Source organism: Nerophis lumbriciformis, linkage group LG10 (genome assembly GCF_033978685.3).
Source record: "Nerophis lumbriciformis linkage group LG10, RoL_Nlum_v2.1, whole genome shotgun sequence".
Taxonomy (NCBI): domain Eukaryota; kingdom Metazoa; phylum Chordata; class Actinopteri; order Syngnathiformes; family Syngnathidae; genus Nerophis; species Nerophis lumbriciformis.
Genome location: NC_084557.2, coordinates 18441764 through 18468877, shown reverse-complemented (window position 1 = coordinate 18468877; position 27114 = coordinate 18441764). Strand labels below are relative to the sequence as shown.

The 27114-nt window shown below is 39.3% G+C and overlaps 1 protein-coding gene across 6 annotated transcripts in view; it reads left to right on the top strand.

Annotated features, from left to right (window-relative positions):
- Positions 1-27114, top strand: part of hipk2 (homeodomain interacting protein kinase 2) — a 281102-nt gene that overhangs the window by 192951 nt on the left and 61037 nt on the right. For all 6 annotated transcript variants that reach the window (XM_072913916.1, XM_072913917.1, XM_061970148.1 and 3 more), the window contains exon 5: positions 2551-2637. In XM_072913916.1, coding sequence (XP_072770017.1) covers positions 2551-2637 — 87 coding nt within the window. The remainder of the gene's footprint in view (positions 1-2550; positions 2638-27114) is intronic.

The following is a 27114-nucleotide window of genomic DNA, read 5'->3' as shown; positions in this document are numbered from 1 at the left end:
CTATTGTAAATTTTACAGTCTACAATTTGATTAATTATTTGTTTTGAAATCATAAGTCAAGCAGATATTTAAGTACAGTGTTTTATCTTTATTGTAACAAAAAATAATTTTGGAATACATGATGATATAATATTTTGATTTTGATAAAATTTTATTTGAAAAGATATTCCTTAATATCATTTCCTCAATTAAAAATGTTACTACACTGCAAAAACTGAAATCTAAGTAAGATGAAATATCTCAAATAAGGGTGATATTTGCTTATTTTCTGTCTGATAAGATAATTCTTCTCACTAAGCAGATTTTATGTTAGAGTGTTTTACTTGTTTTAAGGGTTTTGGTCCTAAATGATCTCAGTAAGATATAACAGCTTGTTGCTGAGATTTTATGACCTATATTGAGTAAAACATGCTTGAAACTAGAATATCAACTGTTGCAAAGCTGTGTCATTAACACTCACAAGTATAAAACTACTTTTTTAAAGTAATAATTTCTTACTTCAAGTATGAAGAAAAATCATGATGTATGCATATCATTATGTCAAGACAATGGCACTAGCACTTACTACCCATTACCTCCCTGCTTGGCACTCAGCATCAAGGGTTGGAATTGGGGGTTAAATCACCAAAATGATTCCCGGGCGCAGCCACCGCTGCTGCCCACTGCTCCCCTCACCTCCCAGGGGGTGATCAAGGGTGATGGGTCAAATGCAGAGAATAATTTCGCCACACCTAGTGTGTGTGTGACAATCATTGGTACTTTAACTTTAACTTTAACTTTAATTTAAGAATTTTATACCGAGAAAAATGCACTTGTTATTAGTGAGAATATACTTATTTTAAGGTATTTTGGGTTCATTGAGGTTAGCTAATTTTGCTTGTTTTGGAAAGTCTTGACAAGCCAAATTTTCTTGTTCTATTGGCAGATAATTTTACTTTGTTCAAATAAAATACCCCTAATTTTTGTAAAAAAAAATTCTTGTTTTTGAGCACTGACTTTTTGCAGTGTACTTCAACATTTCTCGACCGATTTGAAAAATTTCAACACCAACCATTTCAACTCATTCAAGTCTTTTAACAATTTCCAAAAAATTCCCGCATTTCCCGAAATTCCCAAATTTCCATGAAATTCCCATTTAAATGAATGGGACATTCTTCAAAGTTCCACAATTCCCACATTTTTAATCCGTTCCAACTTCAAAATGTTCAAACTGTTCAGGAATTGTGTGCTCTACTTCAACATCTATAAAATAAATTCCCGGATTTCCTAGAATTCCCAGTTTTTAGGGACATTTTTCCCTATTCAAAATGAATTATCCATTTTTCAAACTTCCACAATTCCCACATTTTTCAACCGTTTCAAACTCATACTCTTCCACATTCAAACCATTTCAACATTCAAACTATTCTTACATTCATACTACATTCTGTCAGCATTTCAGTTCAACTTCAGCATTGGAACATTCACACGCAATTCCTTCAGGAATTGCCTCATCTAATAAATATGATTATTTTCATAAAACACAAAATATTTCATTTCTGTCAGTAGTATTAGCTCGAGTAGCTCAAATTTTAATTAAAAAAAATGCACTAAAACTACATGCAGACAGAAATATAAGATGCAGAAGAACAAACATTTTATTAATACCAATATTTGGTTGGTGCTCTGGCAAATCAAGTGTATTCTTTTTGTTGGGGTTGAAATAGCTGTGAAAATAAACGGTACAAAAATGAGTAAAAAGAAGAACCCTGACCGAAAGCATCCATGTTGTCTCTAATAACCACCTGAGAACCAGAGTCTTCTGCAGTAGACGTTTCTTTTATTAGACTTACAGATTTCGGATGAAAAAAATAGCTCTATTATTTAAAACACAAATGTCTACTGCAGAGGATGTTGGTTCTCTGCAGGATAAACTACACTATATTGCCAAATGATCAAAATCAGGTGTCCTAACCACAAGCAAGCAAGGTCCATAAACACATGGATGACAGAGTCTGGTGTGGATGAACTTGACTGGCCTGCACAGAGTCCTGACCTGAACCTGATAGAACACCTTTGGGATAAATTAGAACCTTGTGACCTCACCAATGCGCTTTTGGAAAAATGGTCGATAATTCCTATAAACACACCCCGCAACCTTGTGGACAGCCTTCCCAGAAGAGTCGAAGCTGCAAAAGGTGGACCGACATCATATTGAACCCTGTGGGTTAAGAATGGGATGGCACTTCAAGTTCATATGTGAGTCAAGGCACGTGGCCAAATACTTTTGGCAATATAGTGTATATAGCCTTGCTAATACAAAAAGTTGACCAACAAACTTCCATGCTACTGTTAAGTGAGACAAACTGTGTATATTTGCATATGCATTTTCATGCATCCTCACCCAATCGAAGGATGCGAGACGAGACCCCAGGGTTGCTCAGAGTGCAGGCTGAGTTCTGCTGTACTTCAGCAACAAGAAGCTCTAATGAGTCACATATAAATAGTGCAGGTCTAGAGGGGAAGTGTGTTGAGGGTTTGAGAGGAACATCTGCTTTATGTCCCCCGCAGACTCCTGAGGACCACGAGGGAGAAACAGGGATCAAGTCCAAGGAGGCGCGCAAGTACATCTTCAACTGCTTGGACGATATGGCCCAGGTATGTTTTTGCATATGCAGATCACAACTCTTGGCAGACATGACACAATAATAAAAGCGACTTAGCTGCATTTACATCCAGAATTCCGAAAAAAAAAAAGTGGTACGGCATTGGTATTTCTGTCTTCTTTTTTGCTTGTAATAATAGAAATGAAGACATTGCATACTGTGCACACCTGTTTGATGGATTATTCTAAATGAACAAGAATGAGGTGCACTCCAGACCTCATAGTAATCTAATGCTATTGTCACGTAGCAATGTATACAAACTGTTAATCATTAAAATACCTGACATGCTGGTAAATTTCAAGCATGGGACTATGTGTGCGTTCTGTCATGGTGAACATGTTCACTGCATTTCAGGGGGTGGGCTAGGGCAGGGGTCGGCAACCCAAAATGTTGAAAGAGCCATATTGGACCTAAAATACAAAAAAAACGCAAAATAATGAAAAGCCGTATATACGTCTTATAACGAAGGCAACACATGACGTAAGTGTCTATATTAGCTATAATAGCCTACTATCAAAACGACTATGTGTCGCAGGCTGACACAAATCTTCATTGACAGAAATGTTGAAATGTTATATTTATTCTACACATTTTTACAACATTAGAAAGCATTAGTAAATCATAGGCTACTCAGAAGGTGAGATAACTCCTGGAAATGACTGACTTTTAAAGGGGAACATTTTTACCAGACCTATGTTAGCGTCAATATATACCTTGATGTTGCAGAAAAAAGACCATATATTTTTTTAACCGATTTCCGAACTCTAAATGGGTGAATTTTGGCAAATTAAACGCCTTTCTATTATTCGCTCTCGGAGCGATGACGTCACAACGTGACGTCACATCGGGAAGCAATCCGCCATTTTCTCAAACACATTACAAACACCGAGTCAAATCAGCTCTGTTATTTTCCATTTTTTCGACTGTTTTCCGTACCTTGGAGACATCATGCCTCGTCGGTGTGTTGTCGGAGGGTGTAACAACACGAACAGGGACGGATTCAAGTTGCACCAGTGGCCCAAAGATGCGAAAGTGGCAAGAAATTGGACGTTTGTTCCGCACACTTTACCGACGAAAGCTATGTTACGACAGAGATGGCAAGAATGTGTGGATATCCTGCGACACTCAAAGCAAATGCATTTCCAACGATAAAGTCAAAGAAATCTGCAGCCAGACCCCTATTGAATCTGCCGGAGTGTGTGAGCAATTCAGGGACAAAGGACCTCGGTAGCACGGCAAGCAATGGCGGCAGTTTGTTCCCGCAGACGAGCGAGCTAAACCCCCTGGATGTCTTGGCTCACACCGTACCTTATGCCACCGAAGATGATCAAGAGAAGAATATCGATCCTAGCTTCCCTGGCCTGCTGACATCAACTCCAAAACTGGACAGATCAGCTTTCAGGAAAAGATAGCGGATGAGGGTATGTCTACAGAATATATTAATTGATGAAAATTGGGCTGTCTGCACTCTCAAAGTGCATGTTGTTGCCAAATGTATTTCATATGCTGTAAACCTAGTTTATAGTTGTTAGTTTCCTTTAATGCCAAACAAACACATACCAATCGTTGGTTAGAAGGCGATCGCCGAATTCGTCCTCGCTTTTTCCCGTGTCGCTGGCTGTCGTGTCGTTTTCGTCGGTTTCGCTTGCATACGGTTCAAACCGATATGGCTCAATAACTTCAGTTTCTTCTTCAATTTCGTTTTCGCTACTTGCCTCCACACTACAACCATCCGTTTCAATACATGCGTAATTTGTTGAATCGCTTAAGCCGCTGAAATCCGAGTCTGAATCCGAGCTAATGTCGCTATAGCTTGCTGTTCTATGCGCCATGTTTGTTTGTGTTGGCATCACTATGTGACGTCACAGGAAAATGGACGGGTGTATATAACGATGGTTAAAATCAGGCACTTTGAAGCTTTTTTTAGGGATATTGCGTGATGGGTAAAATTTAGAAAAAAACTTCGAAAAATAAAATAAGAACTGATTTTTAATGGTTTTAACTCTTCTGAAATTGTGATAATGTTCCCCTTTAATGGCCAAAGGTATAGATGTGTGTGTCCAAGTTAAAGGAAACGGCAGGCTGTCTTCTTTTAATAGATTTATTACAATCTTTGGCACGTTGGGTAACATTTGCTGTGGTCTGGAACAACATGGCACACAAACAACTGACTGAAATGCAGCCAATATTACATACAGATAATGTGTCATGAGACATTCAAAACTAAATTATATACAAAGAGGATAAAAGTAAAGGAAATTAAATGAGCTCAAATATAGCTACAGATGAGGCATGATGATGCAATATGTACATACAGCTGGCTTAAATAGCATGTTAGCATCGATTAGCTAAAATATGCCTGATTAGCACTCCAACAAGTCAATAACATCAACAAAGCGCACCTTTGTGCATTCACGCACGGCATAAAACATTTGGTGGACAAAATGAGACGAAGAAGGAGTGGAAGATTTTAAATGTAAACAAACTGTTGCGTCACAGACCACACTATGGTGAGTTCAAGAACCGCCGGAATTAGTAGGACAAAACGATGTTCACCAAATACTTTCATCAGTGAAGCATACACACAAACATATTAAACAGTGGGCTTTTTAACACATTGTCCTAAAACAAAATACATACTAAAACAAAAGAATGATTTTTTCCCCCCATCTTTTTCCATTTTTCATCCTTTTTTGCTGCAGAGAGCCACTAGGGCGTCGCTAAAGAGCCGCTTGATGACCCCCGCGCTAGGGAGTTAGTTTTTGGTGGTTTTATTTGCAAGCCACATTGTATAGTTCAGGCTTGGGCTGTTTCATCACATATTGATTTTCTACGTGATTTGTGCACCTGCTGTTGATTTATGACACGTTGATGATGAATTGCAAAGCCCAGAAACTGTGCCACACCCACCATACGCATATGGTTCACAATTTAAATGGGACTCATGATGATTGTTTTTATTTAGTTTTTTTGCAGTGATTTTAATCTACATTCAAAACACGTCCTCATAGTCACTATAGGCCGAGGGTGTCAAACTCGTTTTCAGCGAGGGCCACATCGCAGTTTTGGTTGCCCTCAGAGGGCCGCGTTTAACAATGAGTAATATATGAATATACATGTATATATATATAATACATTAACAATATCTTTTTTTACATAAGCTGCAAAAAAATTTGACATTTTACTTTAAAAACTGGCAGCTCAGTCACCAGAGTTTTACAGTAAAAGCAGTGGGTTTTTTAAATTGTTAAATTTAATAAATGGAAAAATAATACCACTGTTTTAGCGGTAAAATTCAAGCAACGGAGCTGCTAATTTTTTTTTTACCGTAAAATCTTGTTTTAATGTTTTTTTGTATTGGTTTTTTTTATATTTTAGTGTCTTTCTGTATATGGAAAAACACAGTATCAAAGATGATTTTACGGTAAAAAATGTAACCATAAAATCTATTGTCAATTTTACAGTCTACAATTTGATCGATAATTTGTCTTGAAATCATAAGTCAAGCAGATATTTAAGTCCAGTATTTATCTTTATTTTAACAAAAAACATTTTTGGAATACATGATAGCATAATATTTTGATTTTGATAGTATTGAATTTTAAAAGATATGCAATTGCATGCAGTACCTGATTTTAATGTCAAAAGGGAAAGTACAAATTTATTTAGTAAGAAAAGATTAAGCATTTTATGAATGCATATTATTTCCAGGCTTTCGCGGGCCACGTAAAATAATGTGGCGGGCCAGATTTGGCCCCGGGCCTTGAGTTTGACTCCTGTGGTCTAGATGATATGTGGACGACGTGGCGCAGTGGAAGAATGGCCGTGCGCGACCCGAGGGTCCCTGGTTCAATCCCCACCTAGTACCAACCTCGTCATGTCCGTTGTGTCCTGAGCAAGACACTTCACCCTTGCTCCTGATGGGTGCTGGTTAGCGCCTTGCATGGCAGCTCCCTCCATCAGTGTGTGAATGTGTGTGTGAATGGGTAAATGTGGAAGTAGTGTCAAAGCGCTTTGAGTACCTTGAAGGTAGAAAAGCGCTATACAAGTACAACCCATTTATCATTTATCATTTATAGAATATGCATTATTGTACATTTTTCTTCACAGTTTGTTTTAGAGGGCTTTGAAAGCTACAACTGTAACTCCGATTAGCATTTTTTAATCATCTTTAAATCCATCCATCCATTTTCTACCGCTTGTCCCATTTGGGTCATTCCTATCTCAGCTGCATTCGGGTGGAAGGCGGGCTACACCCTGGACAAGTCGCCACCTCATCGCAGGGCCACACAGACAACATTCACACTCACATTCACACACTCATCTTTATATATAAAAAAAAAAAAATCTTTAAAATCATTAAAAAAAAAAGACATGTTTTTTTGTCTCTCATAATGATTGTGAACGATAGGCAAAATTCCAAAAAAAGTGCAGTTCCAAGTACATCCACCTCGCTGTGACATCATGATGTAACCAGTTTGCAAAACCCCGAGAACAGAGGCATTCAGTGCAAGCTCGCACCAAAAATGCATGAACCATATGATGCTTTGACATTGTAACTAGGAATGTCCGATAATGGCTTTTTGCCAATATCCGATATTCCGATATTGTCCAACTCTTTAATTACCAATACCGATATATACAGTCGTGGAATTAACACATTATTGTGCCTAATTTGGACAACCAGGTATAGTGAAGATAAGGTACTTTTAAAAAAAATTAATAAAATAAGATAAATAAATTAAAAATATTTTCTTGAATAAAAGAGAAAGTAAAACAATATAAAAACAATTACATTGAAACTAGTAATTAATGAAAATTAGTAAAAATAACTGTTAAAGGTTAGTACTATTCGTGGACCAGCAGCACGCACAATCATGTGTGCTTACGGACTGTATCCCTTGCAGACTGTATTGATATATATTGATATATAATGTAGGAACCAGAATATTAATAACAGAAAGAAACAACCCTTTTGTGTGAATGAGTGTAAAAATGGGGTAGGAAGGTTTTTTGGGTTGGTGCACTAATTGTAAGTGTATCTTGTGTTTTTTATGTTGATTTAATTTTAAAAAATAATAAACGATACCGATAATTTTTAAAAAACGATACCGATAATAAAAAAAGCGATACCGATAATTTCCGATATTACATTTTAGCGCATTTATCGTCCGATAATATCGGCCGGCCGATATTATCGGACATCTCTAATTGTAACAATATTTATAAGTCAGAAAAGATTAAATTCATCTTAGGTCCTTTTTAAGCTCTTCAGTTTGTTTTACATGATTCACCCACATTTTAGCTGGAAAATCACGAAAGGAAAGTAGACTTATATATATTGAAATATTAACATTGTCTATTGTCTATATTATCAATGTGAAGGCCGCCCTTGCGTTACTCTGACCCCCCCATTTCCATTGAATGCGGAACGGCTGCAGGACCAAACCGCCACAGAACAGCACCGCCATCCACAGTCCTGGCAATCTCCACCACCGTTCCGTCGTGCAGCAAAATAGTGCAGATGTTTACAAGTACTCGCAAAGCCGCGCGTAATCATGTGGTGAGGGGAGTTGTAGTAAAGTGAACCACAAACTGTTTTTTTTCTGTCCTTCCAGAGGAACAGATGCAAATAACTGTTCCTGCCATTAATATTAACACCGCAACAGTTATGCCTTGATAAACAACTTTATTTTTTGTTGCAAACAACAATACAACAGTAACATCATCCCTGGCGAGCGTGTCACAACAACCACTCCCCTGCGTTTCCGGTCCCCCTATCACAGGGATGTCAAACTGGTTTTCATTGAGGGCCACATGGCAGTTATGGCTGCCATCAGAGGGCCGCTTGTAACAGCGAATAATGTATGAATTTGCCTCTGGATTTCATTATTGATTATATAAATTGTTTTAAGTAGACTGTCGATTTTACAGTAAAATCTTTACATTTACAAAATTTTACTGTAAAATATAATGTTTTCTTTTCTTTTTTTTTTACAACATTTTACAGTAAATGGAAAAACAGTAACACTGTTTTTTTGGGGGGGGTTACGGAAAAAGCTGGCAGCTTAGTTGCCAGAATTATTGTGTTAAATGTACATTGTTTTTTACAACATTATATTGTTAATAGAGATGTCCGATAATATCGGCCTGCCGATATTATTGGCCGATAAATGTGTTAAAATGTAATATCGGAAATTATCGGTATCGTTTGTTTTTTTTATCGGTATCGTTTTGTTTTTTTTGTTTTTTTTAAATTATTAAATCAACATAAAAAACACAAGATACACTTACAATTAGTGCACCAACCCAAAAAACCTCCCTCCCCCATTTACACTCATTCACACTCATTCACACAAAGGGGTTGTTTCTTTCTGTTATTAATATTCTGGTTCCTACATTATATATCAATATATATCAATACAGTCTGCAAGGGATACAGTCCGTAAGCACACATGATTGTGCGTGCTGCTGGTCCACTAATAGTACGAACCTTTAACAGTTAATTTGACTCATTTTCATTAATTACTAGTTTCAATGTAACTGTTTCTATATTGTTTTACTTTCTTTTTTATTCAAGAAAATGTTTTTAATTTATTTATCTTATTTTATTATATTCTTTTTTTTTTAAAGTACCTTATCTTCACCATACCTGGTTGTCCAAATTAGGCATAATAATGTGTTAATTCCACGACTGTATATATCGGTTGATATCGGTATCGGTTGATATCGGTATCGGTAATTAAAGAGTTGGACAATATCGGAATATCGGAAATATCGGCAAAAAGCCATTATCGGACATCCCTAATTGTTAATGGAAAAAACGGTACAAGTTAGTTGTTTTATTCTGTCAACTTAGATGCCAGTTTTTTTACCGTTAAAAAAAAATGTACCGCCTTTCCATTTACAGTAATATACCATAGATTTTACAGTCAAAAACTGGCAGCTCAGCCAACAGAATTTTAACGCAAAAAACAGTAGTAGTTTTTTTTTTAATTTACAGTAAAATGCTGTAAAGAACAACGTCAAATTTATTGTAATTTTTATCAATTTGATGGGTAGTTTGCTGTAAAGTTGAGTATTTGTATTTATTTTTATTTGGACAAAAACATGTTAGGAAAGTATGATAATATACTGTAATATTTGTTGCAATATTGGATACTATTAAAGTTTAAACTGTATGAAATTTCAAGCAGAACACATATTTTTTTCTGTCAAAATGAAAAAAATCAATTACATTTAGTGAGAAAATATGAAGTACTTTATTGACGCATATCATTTCCAGGTGTTTGCGGCCCAGATAATATGTCGCAGGCCAGATCTGGCCCCCAGGCCTTGTGTTTGACACTTGTGCCCTATCAGTATTTGACACAGGTCCCCATATCCCCATATCGGGGATATGGGGATATGACAGAATAAAACAACTAACTTGTACCGTTTTTTCCATTAACAATTAGGGATGTCCGATAATGGCTTTTTGCCGATATCCGATATTCCGATATTGTCCAACTCTTTAATTACCGATATGGCTGTATATTATTCTTTAATTTTGGACCTCCAGAATCAACATGTCCTCATCCAATTGTGTCAACGAGGTGAAATTACATCTGAAAACCTTTGAAAAATTGACTGTCCCCAACCTATTCGGTATTTTATTTTGAAAATGAACTAGATCATTTATTTTGTGTTTGTGAATGACTTCCTGTCCAACGCAAGCAGATTTGAGCTAAATTGAACGGATTTGTTGTGGCGTCCAGCAAATACAGAAGCTCTGCGTAGATTTAGTGCTGAAATGCGGAACGTAAACCATGTTTACGTTCCGGAGGCTGTGGGAACGGACACATTGACTTGAATAAAATGGAAATCAGAATCAGAAATACTTTATTAAGCCCCGAGGGGAAATTAAGATTTTCAGCACAATGCCATTCAAGATCAGACAAACATTACAGGGACACATAACAGGATCGCTGACGGGTCTGCCAACTTAACGGCGCTCCTTACAAAAAGGTGAGAAACAGGTAAACTCCGGGGAGGGGGAAGGGGGGAGGGGAGAAAAAAATAATTCAGTGTAAGTGTAGTGAGTCTTATTCTGCGTTGTGTAGTTTTTTTAAATAAAGACACTTCACCATGCCGTCGGTTCAGTATTTATTGGCCACCTGTGTTGGAAATACGAAACACACACACACAGGTCTCAACTTTCTGGTAGACTGATATCTGCTCCTTCTCATTCAAAAGTCCGAAGGAAGAGGAAGTAACAAACATTCATTCATATAAAAATAATAATCAATTAAATTACATTACCAAAAACGTTTTATCACAAAATGATAATAATGCACAAATCCACATGTCTGTGTTGGAAATACGAAACACACACACACAGGTCTCGACTTTCTGGCGGACTGATATCTGCTCCTGTGTGATGTAAATACCATGCGTAAATACTACCAAACAATTCACACAGTCGACGCGCTACTTCTAAATAAATGAAATTGTGCATAAAAATGACTTTAAACAACACATCACTTGTACCCACAACATTATTGGGTTAACTTTTCAAGTATCTAGGAACGTTTAGGAAGAATATTTACAATATGAAGAAACACGGAGCAGTGAAGAACTATTACCTTCTCATTCAAAAGTCCGAAGGAAGAGGAAGTAAAACAATCGAAAAAACAGCAAAGACACTTCCCGCACCGGACATCCGGTTCTTCAAAATAAAAGCGATACTTCAAAATAAAATATAACACCCTGTCTAGTTCATAATATAGCGCAACAACATCACACTATTACATAAGCCTAGGCCCCTGGAGAGGGGGTCCAGACTGAGGCCAAGAAAGAAAGAAAAAATCATAGCCACAGCACACATAAACATGTGTGTAAGAGGGAAACATCAAAGAACACAAAGTACATTAAAGACATTAAAAAGAGCAGAGCTGATGCAACCAGCCACTTCTACACACAGCCACAAAAGTAAAACAACAACAAAAAAACAAACATATACACTGGAGCAGACCCAGCAAAGCAACCAAGAGAGTCGACTCCACCCTCGACCGCCCACCAACCCTCGGCCAGTGTCCAGTCCGCATGGATGAGCGAGGATACGTCCAAGGAGCCCGAAGTGTCCGATACCTGCTCATTCAGCCAAGACACTATGAAGCTTGTCCGTTCCGGCGCTCAGCAGCCAGCTCCGCAGCCCTGTCTCTTCATCCGCATCTCCTCCAGTCTCTCCAAACGGACTCTGGTGTGGCAGAGACCCAGCAGCTGGTCTTCATAGTCAAAAGGCTCCCGGGGCAGATCCAGACCGCAGAAGTCACGAAAGTGCCACCCCTTGTCACATAGTCCCAAAGGGTCCCGAACCAAAAGGCAAAAAAAAAACCTCATGAAAACAATAGGGAACACAAAAGGATGACACAAGAGCACAGAGTTCCTTTTTCCATCTTGGAAAAAAACTAAAAATGAAAAAATAAAAATGTGCTGTTCCGCATCCAGTGAAAAACCTAATGTTGTGTCAGTTGAGTGGACTGCATGCTTAAACCAAACTGACCAAATTGGCAATCTGATTCTCCCTGCCATGACTTTACTCCCTACATGTAACGATTTTGAAGCCCCGAGCTAATCGAACACTTTCAGCCTTCCGTCCTTCTTCATTATGTGATGTCCAGTTCATTTCTCTCTGACGGTCTCAAATTAGATATACATGTGACTAAAGCCACACCACGTTTCCCCGCAAAAGAAAAGGAGGTTTATTATCTTCCTGGCATCCACAGCCGTCTTGTCTTCCAAGGCCTTCAGCCATGTCATCCATTATACACGCAGAGACAGATGTCCACAATACTGGCTTGTTTATACGGGTGGATAGTGAGACGGAGCATTGGGCCCCATTCAGCAACCGTTCTTAAGAACAAATGTTGTTCTTTGGCCCACTTACAAAGTTTTTAGGGAGATTTTTGTATTCACTAATGTTTTCTTAGCTGGGATTTGTTCGTAGGTAAGAACAAAATCCACGAGTGCTCCAGAGCACTCCTAGGGTGACCTATTTGTTCTTAAGTGTGACAAGTTCCCTTACTTCTATTGTCTGATGTTAAATTAATATCATAGATAGATAGATAGATAGATAGATAGATAGATAGATAGATAGATAGATAGATATATTGATAGATGCCTGGGGTGTGGGAACAAATCGATTCGAATTCGAATTGCGATTCTCATGTTGTGCGATTCAGAATCGATTCTCATTTTTTTAAAATCTATTTTTTTTATTTTTTATTTTTTCATTTTTATTTTTTATTTTTTTTATATTTTCATTTTTATTTTTTATTTTTTGTTGTTGTTTTTTTTTAATTTAATCAATCCAACAAAACAATGCATAGTAATACCATAACAATGCAATCCAATTCCAAAACCAAACCGGACCCAGCAACACTCAGAACTGCAATAAACAGAGCAATTGAGAGGAGACACAAACACGACACAGAACAAACCAAAAGTAGTGAAACAAAAATGAATATTATCAACAACAGTATCAATATTAGTTACAATTTCAACATAGCAGTGATTAAAAATCCCTCATTAGACATTTATAAAAATAAAAAAAAAAGAACAATAGTGTCACAGTGGCTTACACTTGCATCGCATCTCATAAGCTTGACAACACACTGTGTCCAATATTTTCACAAAGATAAAATAAGTCATATTTTTGGTTCATTTAATAGTTAAAACAAATTTACATTATTGCAATCAGTTAAGTTGATAAAACATTGTCCTTTACAATTATAAAAGCTTTTTACTTTTTACTACTCTGCTTGCATGTCAGCAGACTGGGGTAGATCCTGCTGAAATCCTATATATTGAATGAATAGAGAATCGTTTTGAATTGGGAAAATATCGTTTTTGAATCGAGAATCGCGTTGAATCGAAAAAAATAGATTTTGAATCGAATCGTGACCCCAAGAATCGATATTGAATCGAATCGTGAGACACCTAAAGATTCACAGCCCTAATAGATAGAGATAGATAAGACAGACAGAGAGACATATAGCAAAATGAGCAATATATAGATATTTCAAAACACACACACACACACACACACACAATGGCAATGCTTTTGCTGCTACAGAAAGATGCCGCAGATCGTGCGCTGGGGAGGGAGCGCATATTTCACCACCATACAGACCTATTTGCCCCAAGTGACGAATATTTATTTGTACGCTGCCGTCTCCCCTTTCTTAAACTTACCTTTTGACATTATGTATTTCCCCCGCGGGATAATACGAATGTCTCTTCTGTAATCTGCTTGTGTTTTCTCTGTGTGTTTTCCACCGGAATTGTGCCTTTATATCGGGAATTAGGGGCGTTTACCTATGCAAATTACGGAATTAAGGGTGTTCACATATGCATATTGGGGAAATAAGGGCGTGTTTATATGCAAATTATGATAGAAACGCACGCGCTAACCATTTGGCATTCAGCAACTTAAAGGGGAACATTATCACCAGACCTATGTCAGCGTCAATATATACCTTGATGTTGCAGAAAAAAGACCATATATTTTTTTAACCGATTTCCGAACTCTAAATGGGTGAATTTTGGCGAATTAAACGCCTTTCTATTATTCGCTCTCGGAGCGTTGTGACGTCACATCGGGAAGCAATCCGCCATTTTCTCAAACACATTACAAACACCGAGTCAAATCAGCTCTGTTATTTTCCGTTTTTTCGACTGTTTTCCGTACCTTGGAGACATCATGCCTCGTCGGTGTGTTGTCGGAGGGTGTAACAACACGAACAGGCGGATTCAAGTTGCACTAGTGGCCCAAAGATGCAAAAGTGGCAAGAAATTGGACAATTGTTCCGCACACTTTACCGACGAAAGCTATGCTACGACAGAGATGGCAAGAATGTGTGGATATCCTGCGACACTCAAAGCAGATGCATTTCCAACGATAAAGTCAAAGAAATCTGCCGCCAGACCCCCAGGAAAAGAGTGCGGATGAGGGTATGTCTACAGAATATATTAGTTGATGAAAACTGGGCTGTCTGCACTCTCAAAGTGCATGTTGTTGCCAAATGCTGTAAACCTAGTTCATAGTTGTTAGTTTCCTTTAATGCCAAACAAACATACCAATCGTTGGTTAGAAGGCGATCGCCGAATTCGTCCTCGCTTTCTCCCGTGTCGCTGGCTGTCGTGTCGTTTTCGTCGGTTTTGCTTGCATACGGTTCAAACCGATATGGCTCAATAGCTTCAGTTTCTTCTTCAATTTCGTTTTCGCTACCTGCCTCCACACTACAACCATCCGTTTCAATACATGCATAATCTGTTGAATCGCTTAAGCCGCTGAAATCCGAGTCTGAATCCGAGCTAATGTCGCTAAAAAACTTGCTGTTCTATCCGCCATGTTTGTTTGTATCGGCATCACTGTGTGACGTCACAGGAAAATAGACGGGTGTATATAACGATGGTTAAAATCAGGCACTTTGAAGCTTTTTTTAGGGATATTGCGTGATGGGTAAAATTTTGAAAAAAACTTCAAAAAATAAAATAAGCCACTGCGAACTGATATTTAATGGTTTTAACCCTTCTGAAATTGTGATAATGTTCCCCTTTAAGACCAGCAGGTGGGAACAATTTGGGCGTTTAAGAACACGTCATGAATGGACTCCTCTTCGGAAATCACTTAAGAAGAAAGATAAGAGGAAAAGTTAGGAACATATTGCTGAATGGGGCCCAATGTCGGTAGTTTTCCCTTCACATTGAGCTCGTTCAGCTTTATCTCCAGTGTGTTTTCATAGAAAGCCGAGTCGGGCTGCAACAGTGAGAGGAAGACGGGAGACACGGATCACGGATGACACAGGGCGATATCAAAACAGGTTGCTTCAATTAAAGTATGTGCAACATAAAAGTGTGTTTGCTTGGCAACTGTAAATTCAACAAGCCCGGGCAGTGATAATATCTTGTACTAGCCCACAGCATGTTATTCCAGACATGGCTCAGAGCAGCCGTGGGTCGACCGGACAGCCATAATTGGCCCCATCTTTTATGTGCCTGCATGTCCCCACACGGATAGCTTCCAGAGGCTGCAGCTGTGTGTGCATCGAGATGAGCGCATTTCAAAAGCAAATAATTCTGCAGCTTCCACAAACGGCGTCATGATCAGGCAGGACTCTCGGAGAGGCAAAAGGAGCCTGGGAAAAAAATATTGTCATATTTCATCGTTTTTGTCATAACTGCTAGCAGAAGCAGGGTTTGGCCGAGTGAGCGCAAACAAACACTCGCTATCATCTCACTGTCAGGCGCGTCCTGTTAAAATGTCATGGCTGCATGTGAACTTTCCCACCATGGACTGATGAGCTTTGTATATATATATATATATATATATATATATATATTCTATATAAAGCCATGTTATGACCCGTATGTACATTTAATACAAGATCACTAAAACAAAAAGCTTCTCATGCAGGCGTAACAGAATAATCAATAACCCACACTCTTTTTTTAAATGTATATTTTTGTATTTCGTTTATAAAAAACTACAGTGGTACCTCAATCTATAAGGGCATTGAGTTCCACGACCGAGCTCAACATTTAAAACACTCTTATGTTAAATCATTGAAATTATTTAAAATCAATTTAATCCGTATTTGGGCTTCCCAAAATCCCACAATTTGAACATGTAACATGCCTTTTAAAAAGAAAAAACAACTTTTAGATGAGAAATATTGTTTGAAAAATAATACAATAGCATGTACGACAAACTAGTGTAGTTTTAGGAAAAAAGTAACGTATTTTCTGGACCATAGGGCGCACCGGATTGATTATAAGGCGCACTGCCTATGAATGGTCTATTTTTTGATCGTTTTTCATATAAAAGGCATACCGGATTATAGGGCGCATTAAAGAAGTCTTATTTTTTATTTTATTTTTTCTAAATGGAAAACACTTCCTTGTGGTTTACATCAGTGTTTTTCAACCTTTTTTGAGCCAAGGCACATTTTTTCATTGAAAAAATCTCGAGGCACACCACTAGCAGAAAACATAAAAAAATTAAACTCAGCAGCCGATATTGACAGTAAAAAGTTGTTCTCGCAATTGTTGCATGTAAATTCAAACCATAACCAACCATGCATCACTATAGCTCTTGTCTCAAAGTAGGTGTACTGTCACGACCTGTCACATCACGCCGTGATGTATTTTGAGTTTTTTGGCGTTTTCCTGTGTGTAGTGTTTCAGTTCTTGTCTTGCGCTCCTATTTTGTTGTTGATTGTTATGGCATGTACGAATGTACTTTTGCTCTACACGCTGTAAGTCTTTGCTGTCTTCCAGCGTTCTGTTTTTGTTTAATTTGCAGCCAGTTCAGTTTTAGTTTTGTTTTGCATAGCCATCCCTAAGCTTCAATGCCTTTTCTTTTAGCGGCATTCGCCTTTTGTTTATTTTTGGTTTAAGCGTTAGATACCTTTTTACCTGCACACTGCCTCCCGTTGTCTGCATATTGTGATCATGACAAACATCCACAAAGCAATTAGCTACCTGCTGCCACCTACTGATATGGAAGAGTATTACACGGTTACTCTGCTGTGCTCTAGACAGCGCAGACACTCAACGACGGCACATTATTTGCAGATTATAATTACTGGTTTGCAAAAAATATTTTTAACCCAATTAGGTGAAATGACATAATCTCCCACGGCACACCACACTGTATCTCACGGTACACTAGTGTGCCGCGGCACAGTGGTTGAAAAACACTGGTCTACATAACATATAATAGTGGTTCTTTGGTCAAAATGTTGCATTGATTATGTTTTACAGATCATTATTAAGCCGCTTTCTGACAGTCGCTTAAGGATGAACCGTTTATTTACGTGGCGCACAATTTTTCAGGATTTATGGAGATCCCAAATACAGATCAGCAGGTACCAGAAGGTAAGAAAAGTTGCTTTTGCATAATATTGCAAAACAAAACGCCAGATAGTATGTCTTACCTTATACACACACCATAATAATACTCGTTTGTTTAATGCGCCGACAATCCTTCAAGCGGTGCGGCTTCATAGCTTACCAAAGTCGTATTAAAACATTTTGATACATTTTTGAGTGCCGTGAGTAATGTTCTATATTTTCAATGGAACATATAAATGTTGGTGTTGTTTACTTGAGACATATTGCCATCATAGTGCAGTCTACATGTATCTCTTATGTTTGACTGCCATCTACTGGTCACACTTGTCATTACACCATGTACCAAATAAAATAGCTTCGAGGTTGGTATGCTCAACCAAAATTATTCCTTACATTAGGCGCACCGGGTTATAGGGCGCACTGTCGAGTTTTGAGAAAAAAAAAGATTTTAAGTGTGCCTTATAGTCCGGAAAATACGGTAATAGTATTGTTCAGTGATTTGTATATCCGCGTACCAAAGGTAATGCCGGACAGTCTAGTTTGTGGAGTCAGGTCTATCCAAAGACATAACAAATTGAAACACAGCATCTGCAGCTTCTCAATATTTTTATGGATACATGTTCATTGTTTATATGTTTGAGGCTGCATGCCGCAGAGTGTGATGCAGACTGACTATAAATTCCATCTGTTTAAGTGTCACACTCATAGTAGCAGCATTCGCTCATTTATTTCACTAATGACAATTTTTTTAAGCCTCGGCAGACATATGTGCTCTCTCTTTCTGAATTATTGTCTTTCTTCTCTTATTGCTATTGTCCAGATGTCATATGTATTGGCAGATTCACTCGTGTTGAACAACTTGATAGGGTGCAGGTCTTTTTATTTTATTTGTATTTTTTTGCCTTTTAGTACCACCTTCTCCTGAGGTGTGACTCAATATGCGACACAGCTGCCACCCTTGTCTTCACGTCACAGTGGCATGGCGCTGCTATTGAAGATACAGACGTGGCTCCATAACCATATGTTGACACGCAAGACTAAAAATCTGTTGTCTTTCAATTCAATTTAGTTAATTGCTTTATTTCAAATTCTGAGTGGAAAATCGTACCTTACTTCCACTGTAACAAGATATTGAAAATAACTACATTTTCTGTGCAGGAACTTGTGTATAGTGGTTCATTTGTTCTTTTATTTTTACAAGTAGACCCCATTTTGTCAGAAAAACACATCTCATTCACTCTTAGTTGGTGATAATGTCTAAATATCTGATAATAAAGCATCAAATGTCAACATATTGCATAATTGCATAATAGTACAGCAAAAGGTACATCTTAAAATGAGGTTTGATTGGTTGCGCACTTTTGTTTGTATTGTTGTATTTCCTGCTGCCACATCCACAGGGAAGGGATTCCCAATTACGCGCCTTTATTTCTAGTGAATATTGAGGACATACTGCGTCCATGTAAGTCTGTTTCCCTTCCGTTCATTCTAGTTCCAATTCTGAAACGCAAATCATAAAATAAAAATTAGGGCTGTTTTTCGATTTTTATTATTTGTGGCAGATTTTAAAACAAACAAAAAAATGGTTGATTTTCATTAAAATATTGCCATAAAATTGAATTGTGTACTGTTTTCTTTTTATGGATTTTAATTTTTCCAGATAAACACAAAAAAATCGAAAAAAATGTTCATCCAAAATGCGTGTTTATCTTTGTGATGACAAATTGAACCGGAAGCAGTATTTTAAGATTTTCTTTTGCTTTTAGCATAACGCTAACATCTTTGTTCAGCAGGTGTCCCATTGTCCTTTGAAAAAAGTTTCATTAAATAACTTTTGTTTCAGAAATGAAAATAGAAAAAATGGTCCGAAATTATTTTTTTGATTTGCATTTAAAAATTGGAAATAGAATGAACGGAAGGTACACGGGTCCATGTACCGACCTATGATGATTTTAATATACATTTAAAACAGTTACTTGTGGTCTAGACCAGGGGTCCCTAAACTATGGCCCGAATGCGGCCCGCCAGCATCCAAAATACGTCTTGCGATAATATTTTCTTTTTTCATTTGTCCCACCGCTTCTATGTTAGCTACCTCTCCTTGTTTATAATGTCTATTTTCTGCTGGATCTACTCTCTATTTTATGCTCCCCTCATTTTGCTGCAGCTGTTACGTATACTGTAATACTGTACATCAGGGGTGTCCAACTCATTTGAGCTCAGGGACCGCATGGAGGGAAATCTGTGCACACGTGGGCCGGACTATTAAAATCATGGCATTGAAACTAAAAAATAAAGACAACTTCAGATTGTTTTCTTTGTCTTACCATGGCCAAAAATAGAACGAACGAATCCTCAAAATATTACAATAAAAGTATAGAAAAAAAATACCGGCAGCGGTAAATTTTAAATCAGGGGACCCCAAACCATGGCCCGCGGGCCATTACAGCCTGCCAGCGTCCAAAATCCGGCCCGCGGGAAGTCTCAAGTTTTTTTTTATTTGTCCTTTCTAATCTATTTTCTACCGCTTGTTACACTCGGGGTCTCCCAGCCGCTCAGGCAAATGATATTGCCAAAAAATGCATTTTCCCATCGATAACGTGACGTCATTGCGCTCGCGCCGGTGTGTCGGGCAAGCGAGCGGCAAGTGCGCACTCTTTTTAGTCAATTAGTGTGTGAGTAATATATATATATATATTAGAGATGCGCGGATAGGCAATTATTTCATCCGCAACCGCATCAGAAAGTCGTCAACCATCCGCAATCCACCCGATCTAACATTTGATCAGAACCGCATCCGCCCGCACCCGCCCGTTGTTATATATCTAATATAGACGATGCAAGGCATTAGTGAGGTTATAAAGCTTTTGCCTGTTAAAGAAAGGAGACTGATCCAATGCAGCACAGACATTCGCGTGCCACGCTGTCACGACCCAGACGCACACCAGTGCGCAATCATATGGGAGCCGCGCTGAGCGCACCTCCAAGCGCGTCTCGCTGCCGGCGACGGCCGGGTATATGGACCCGACGCTCCAGCGCCATCCATTTTCAGGGCTAGTTGATTCGGCAGGTGGGTTGTTACACACTCCTTAGCGGGTTCCAACTTCCATGGCCACCGTCCTAGCTGCTGTCTATATCAACCAGGGTGAGCCCCACCCCTTTCGTGAGCGCACTGCGCGCGGAGTGACCCCTGTTACGCGCCCCCGGCAACAGGGGTGGCGGGCAGGTAAGCTGCGCGGGCGGAGCGCGCGGAGTGACCCCTGTTACGAGCCCCCGGCCACGGGGGTGGCGGGCAGGTAAGCTGCTTACCTGCTGCGCGTGACGCCGGCCGCGGCGAAGGCGGACGAGGCGGGGTGTCGGTGCGGTGGGCGCGGTGGTGACCCTGGACGTGCGTCGGGCCCTTCTCGCGGATCGCCTCAGCTACGGCTCCCGGTGGGGCCCTCTCGGGGGAAGGGGCCTCGGTCCCGGACCCCGGCGAGGCGTCCCTTCTCCGCTCCGTAAAAGTGTCCATCTCTTTTTTTTCTTTTTCTTCTGTTGTGGCATATGCTGCAGGTGCCTGCTCGTTTTTCGTATGTGGGTAACAACATTTAACTATGTATATATATTTCCGAATTGGTTTAACTGCCACCCGCCTGAATCTATTTAAAATCTTTTTTTTTTTTTTTTCAACCACCCGACCCGACCCGCGGATAAAATCTAATTTTTTTTTATTTCATCCGCCCGATCCGCGGATAATCCGCGGACTCCGCGGTTGTGCCCGCAAACCGCGCATCTCTAATATATATATATATATATATATATATATATGTATGTATATACAAACTGTAAAATAAAGTATAAATAATACTTGAATAAGATAATAAAAACATAACATTAAGAGAATGATAGTAGTTGTAATAGCAATAAATACAATAGAAAATGATACAATAAAAATACAATTAAAATAAAAAGCATAAGAGTTTAACATGATCAGTAAAAAGCCTGATTACAAAAATACCATTAAAATTTGGACTCAATTTAGGAAACATCACGGCTTGCACAAGGCTTCCAGCGGTGCTCCGATTTTGAACAATCCCGCCTTTCTCCCTGCCTGCTCGGATTCTGCGTTTCGAACTTGGTCGACTAACGGACTTAAAATTCTCAATGACCTGTACCACGATGGAGTGTTCTCTTCCTTCGCTTCTCTGTCAACAAGATACAATCTGCCTAATACTAATTTCTTTCGATACCTCCAAACAAGGCATTTTATTAAAAAACAATTTCCTCATTTTCCCTACCGCCCCCCAGAAGCAGAAATCGATCGGTTTCTCTCCTTTGACTCTGACCAACGACGTTTAATATCTGTCATATATAATGAAATCGGCCTTCTGAATCCACTTAATACTTCACCTGTCAGAGAATCATGGGAGCATGACCTTGGAGCACCTATACCTGACGGGAGGTGGAGGGAGGCTTTGAGGCTGGTACATTCATCGTCCATATGCGCTAGGCATGGCCTAATACAATATAAGGTATTACATAAAGCACATTTCACCAATGCTAGACTGGCTAAAATATACCCCAACCATAGCGACACTTGTAACCGCTGTAGACAATCCCCAGCTGACCATTTGCATATGTTCTGGACGTGCCCAAAACTCTCAAGTTTTTGGTCGGCTATTTTCGACACTGTTGGGCAGGCCCTCGATAGGACAATAACACCCAGCCCGCTGACTGCCCTTTTTGGCGTTCCCCAGGTGGACGGTTTACCTGCAACCGCTCGTCATGTCATTGCGTTAACGACTCTGCTGGCTAGGCGTACAATTCTTTTTAAATGGAAGCTTGCGTCTCCGCCGAGCCATAACAGTTGGATACAAGATGTCTTGCGGTGTCTCCAGTTAGAGAAGCTTTGGTTCTCCCAGAAAGGATCTGTGTCATCTTTCCATAAAACTTGGGGCACCCTCCTAGACCTTATTAGAGACAAGCTTGACATCACCCCAAGCGATTCGAGTAACACAACTTAGACAGAGCTGACCGCTGAAGCCCAAACCCCCCCCCCCGACCCTCACTCCCTGTGTTTACTTACTTTTACGTTTTATTTTTATATATTTATTTTTTATTTTTTTTGCACATCTTATGTAGTATTTATTTACTTATTTACCTTATTTATTTTTTGTTTATCTTTAATATATTTGTTAGATTGAATCTAAGTTTGCATGTGTGTCTATATTTGTTGTGGGCACTAGGTGACAATTACCTTGGGAATTAAAGTGGGTGGGTACTGTAAGGGGTGGGGTTTACTATGTTACATATTGTAAAATGTGCAGATGCCTCAACTTGCTGTTGCCATGATCCATTATACTGTACTGTCTGCAAAATTCAATAAAAATATTTGAAAAAAAATAAAAAATAAAGCCTGATTACACAGAATAGAATAGAATAGAGTTTTATTGTCATTACTACAGTGAACAGGTTCAAAGAACAACGAAAGTGGAGCAGATCCCCTAAGGTGCATACACAATAGTATAGTAATATAAATACATAGTAAAAAATATTTTAAAAAATATATATATAAAGTGACAGATGTGTAAGGTGACACATTATTCTGTTTCACAGTCCAGTATTATTGCACTTATCAAGCGGCCATTTGGGATATATTGCACAGTCCAACATTATTGCACATTATAGTCAGGTTATTGCACATTATTACATTTCACAGTCCAGTATGACACAAGTGTGTATGTAACCTTTTCTAACATTAAGTCAGAATAGACACAAACAATCATAAGCTCCTTTTAACTGTGACACACGGTTCATTTCAAACATGCATACTAGGTTACAGTGAAGTACGGTTACACAATTCAACATGCCGGAAATACGATAAGTCATGTTACGACACAACAATGATTTGCCAGAACTCCACAACTTTGTGTGACTTTACGGGAAAATTTTTTACAAAATCATGGTTAACGCGGCCTAACATCTGTTTGAATTTTGACAGCATCTCAGCATGTGCAACCAAACTTTGTCGCTTTCTGAAAGTCATCTTCCACCAGCTAAGGGCACTGTGATTACCCCCCCCAAAAAACCCCACGCCATTCCACAGATTATTCCTTTATCACATCTGGTGGAGATGGCAAGCAGAGAGGTGCGGTTACAGACTCTGAATAACCTGCATTGAGGAAAAAAAAAAAAAAAGAATTGCATCAGATTTGTGGCGTTGACTGGCAGCACATCTGATAGCCCCTGGAGCAGGCCCGCAGATAAGCGCCGTGGTTTTATGAAAGCAGACCTGTTCCTCGACGTTGTCACAGTAAACAAGGCTGCCTGTCGGCTCCCGGTGTCCTCGCACCGGCTGACAATCTCGTTGGCTTAAACAAAGACCTGCTATATCATGACCTTGGTGCTTGTTTAAACACGGGGAATGAAGCACATAGCCAGTCCAATCTATTCTACTTTGTTTAGTTTGCTAGTTGGCGGGGTGCAGGATAGCTGCAATAAAGCTCTCCAATGATTATCTCCACTAATGAGGTGATGTATTCATCAGTGTGGTTCATCCGTTTGTTTTTGGAACATTTTGTCACCGGTGGAAACTGCAACAAAGTTACTATCAAATTTGGCGACAGACCAACAACATGTTAACTTTAGATCGTAAATTAGGCCTACAGTAGAATTTCGATTTGCAAACTTAACAGGTTCTTGAACAGTGTTTGCTAATAAAAAAAAGTTTTTAGACTTAGACTTCCTTCTATTGTCATTAAAATTTGAACTTTACAGTACAGATAAGAATGACATGTTGTTGCATTATCTCGTTGTAGTGCAGGATAAAAGAGCAATCAGGTGCAGATATAAATAAATACATGACTGTGCAGATAAATATATTGCACTTTTGCAGATGCATCCACGTTTATGGATGTATGTTATATTGTCTTTATATTCCAGCGAGTTACAAACATAACAAGTGGGTGATGGATCCACTTCATATTTAATAACAAAGCCAAAACAATAATACCCCAGCTGAACTGTCCTCTTCGTATGCAGCCGCCCTGCCGAAACGCACACTCTGTGTCACTAGCCATGTGGCGCACTCACTGTTTGAAATCACAAAACTCCTTAAAGGGGAACATTATCACAATTTCAGAAGGGTTAAAACCATTAAAAATCAGTTCCCAGTGGCTTATTTTATTTTTCGAAGTTTTTTTTTTCAAAATTTTACCCATCACGCAATATCCCTAAAAAAAGCTTCAAAGTGCCTGATTTTAACCATCGTTATATACACCCGTCCATTTTCCTGTGATGTCACACAGTGATGCCAACACAAACAAACATGGCGCATAGAACAGCAAGTTTATAGCGACATTAGCTCGGATTCAGACTCGGATTTCAGCGGCTTAAGCGATTCAACAGATTACGCATGTATTGAAACGGATGGTTGTAGTGTGGAGGCAGGTAGCGAAAACGAAATTGAAGAAGAAACTGAAGCTTTTGAGCCATATCGGTTTGAACCGTATGCAAGCGAAACCGACGAAAACGACACGACAGCCAGCGACACGGGAGAAAGGGAGGACGAATTCGGCGATCGCCTTCTAACCAACGATTGGTATGTGTTTGTTTGGCATTAAAGGAAACTAACAACTATGAACTAGGTTTACAGCATATGAAATACATTTGGCAACAACATGCACTTTGAGAATACAGACAGCCCAGTTTTCATCAAATAATATATTCTGTAGACATACCCTCATCCGCTCTCTTTTCCTGAAAGCTGATCTGTCCAGTCCAGTTGGAAATGCATCTGCTTTGAGTGTCGCAGGATATCCACACATTCTTGCCATCTCTGTTGTTGCATAGCTTTCGTCGGTAAAGTGTGCGGAACAAACGTCCAATTTCTTGCCACTTTCGCATCTTTGGGCCACTGGTGCAACTTGAATCCGTCCCTGTTCGTGTTGTTACACCCTCCGACAACACACCGACGAGGCATGATGTCTCCAAGGTACGGAAAACAGTCGAAAAAAACGGAAAATAACAGAGCTGATTTGACTCGGTGTTTGTAATGTGTTTGAGAAAATGGCGGATTGCTTCCCAATGTGACGTCAAGTTGTGACGTCATCGCTCCGAGAGCGAATAATAGAAAGGCGTTTAATTTGCCAAAATTCACCCATTTAGAGTTCGGAAATCCATCCATCCATTTTCTACCGCTTATTCCCTTTGGGGTCGCGGGGGGCGCTGGAGCCTATCTCAGCTACAATCGGGCGGAAGGCGGCGTACACCCTGGACAAGTTGCCACCTCATCGCAGGGCCAACACAGATGGACAGACAACATTCACACTCACATCCACACACTAGGGCCAATTTAGTGTTGCCAATCAACTTATCCCCAGGTGCATGTCTTTGGAGGTGGGAGGAAGCCGGAGTACCCGGAGGGAACCCACGCAGTCACGGGGAGAACATGCAAACTCCACACAGAAAGATCCCGAGCCCGGGATTGAACCCAAGACTACTCAGGACCTTCGTATTGTGAGGCAGATGCACTAACCCCTCTGCCACCGTGAAGCCCAGTTCGGAAATCGGTTAAAAAATCGGTTAAAAAAATATATGGTCTTTTTTCTGCAACATCAAGGTATATATTGACGCTTACATAGGTCTGGTGATAATGTTCCCCTTTAAGTTTAACAGCCAGGTTGCGAATAAAAAATAAAATCCACTTTACCTTGGCGTGCAGCGGAAGAAGGGTTGGGGGCTTTGTCGACAACGCTGTGGATACTTTTTAATTGGTTCAAACCACACATTGCTTGTCCGTTGTAGTCTTTGGAATCATGTTTGACGAGACTTAGACTTTTATTGTCATTCAAATTTGAACTTTACTGTACAGATAAGAACGAAATTTCGTTGCATTAGCTTGTTGTAGTGCAGGATAAAAGAGCAATAAGGTGCGGAGTGTTTGCATTTACAGAAGAAGGTGCAGATATAAATAAATTACTGTACAGATAAATATATTGCTCTTTTGCATATGCTTCCACGTTTATGGATGTATGTTATATTGTCTTTATAGTCCAGCGAGTTAATCCCTTTTTTGGGGGGAATTGATTGGATTAATATGATGCGTTCAAGAGTCTTATGGCCTGAGGGAAGAAGCTGTTACATCCAGGTTCTGCTACGGAGGCTGCGGAACCTCTTTCTAGAGTCCAGCAGTGAAAACAGTCCTTGGTTTGGGTGGGATGGGTCTCTACTGATGTAAGCTAATAGAACTAAAAACATGTCGTAAAAACGCTTAAAAAATCCACCTGAAATGCTCACAAAGTAGCACAGAATAAAAACCAGAGATCGATCAGCCCGCCCGCAATTACTATGCTGCCGGGCACAAAATGGTTGCACTGCAAGCACACAATGGGTGGCTGCAACACTCACACACAGAGACAAGGTTTGTACACCAAAGAATATTTCTATTCGGTCTCTGATTCCTAAATCAAAAAGTTTGTGCAATGAGGGGTTTGTAAATCGAGGTTCCACTGTAGATGTAAACATTTTTTTTTTCTGTACTCTGCCTCTCAACCTAAGTCAGCTGGGATAGACTCCAGCTTCCAAGTGACCC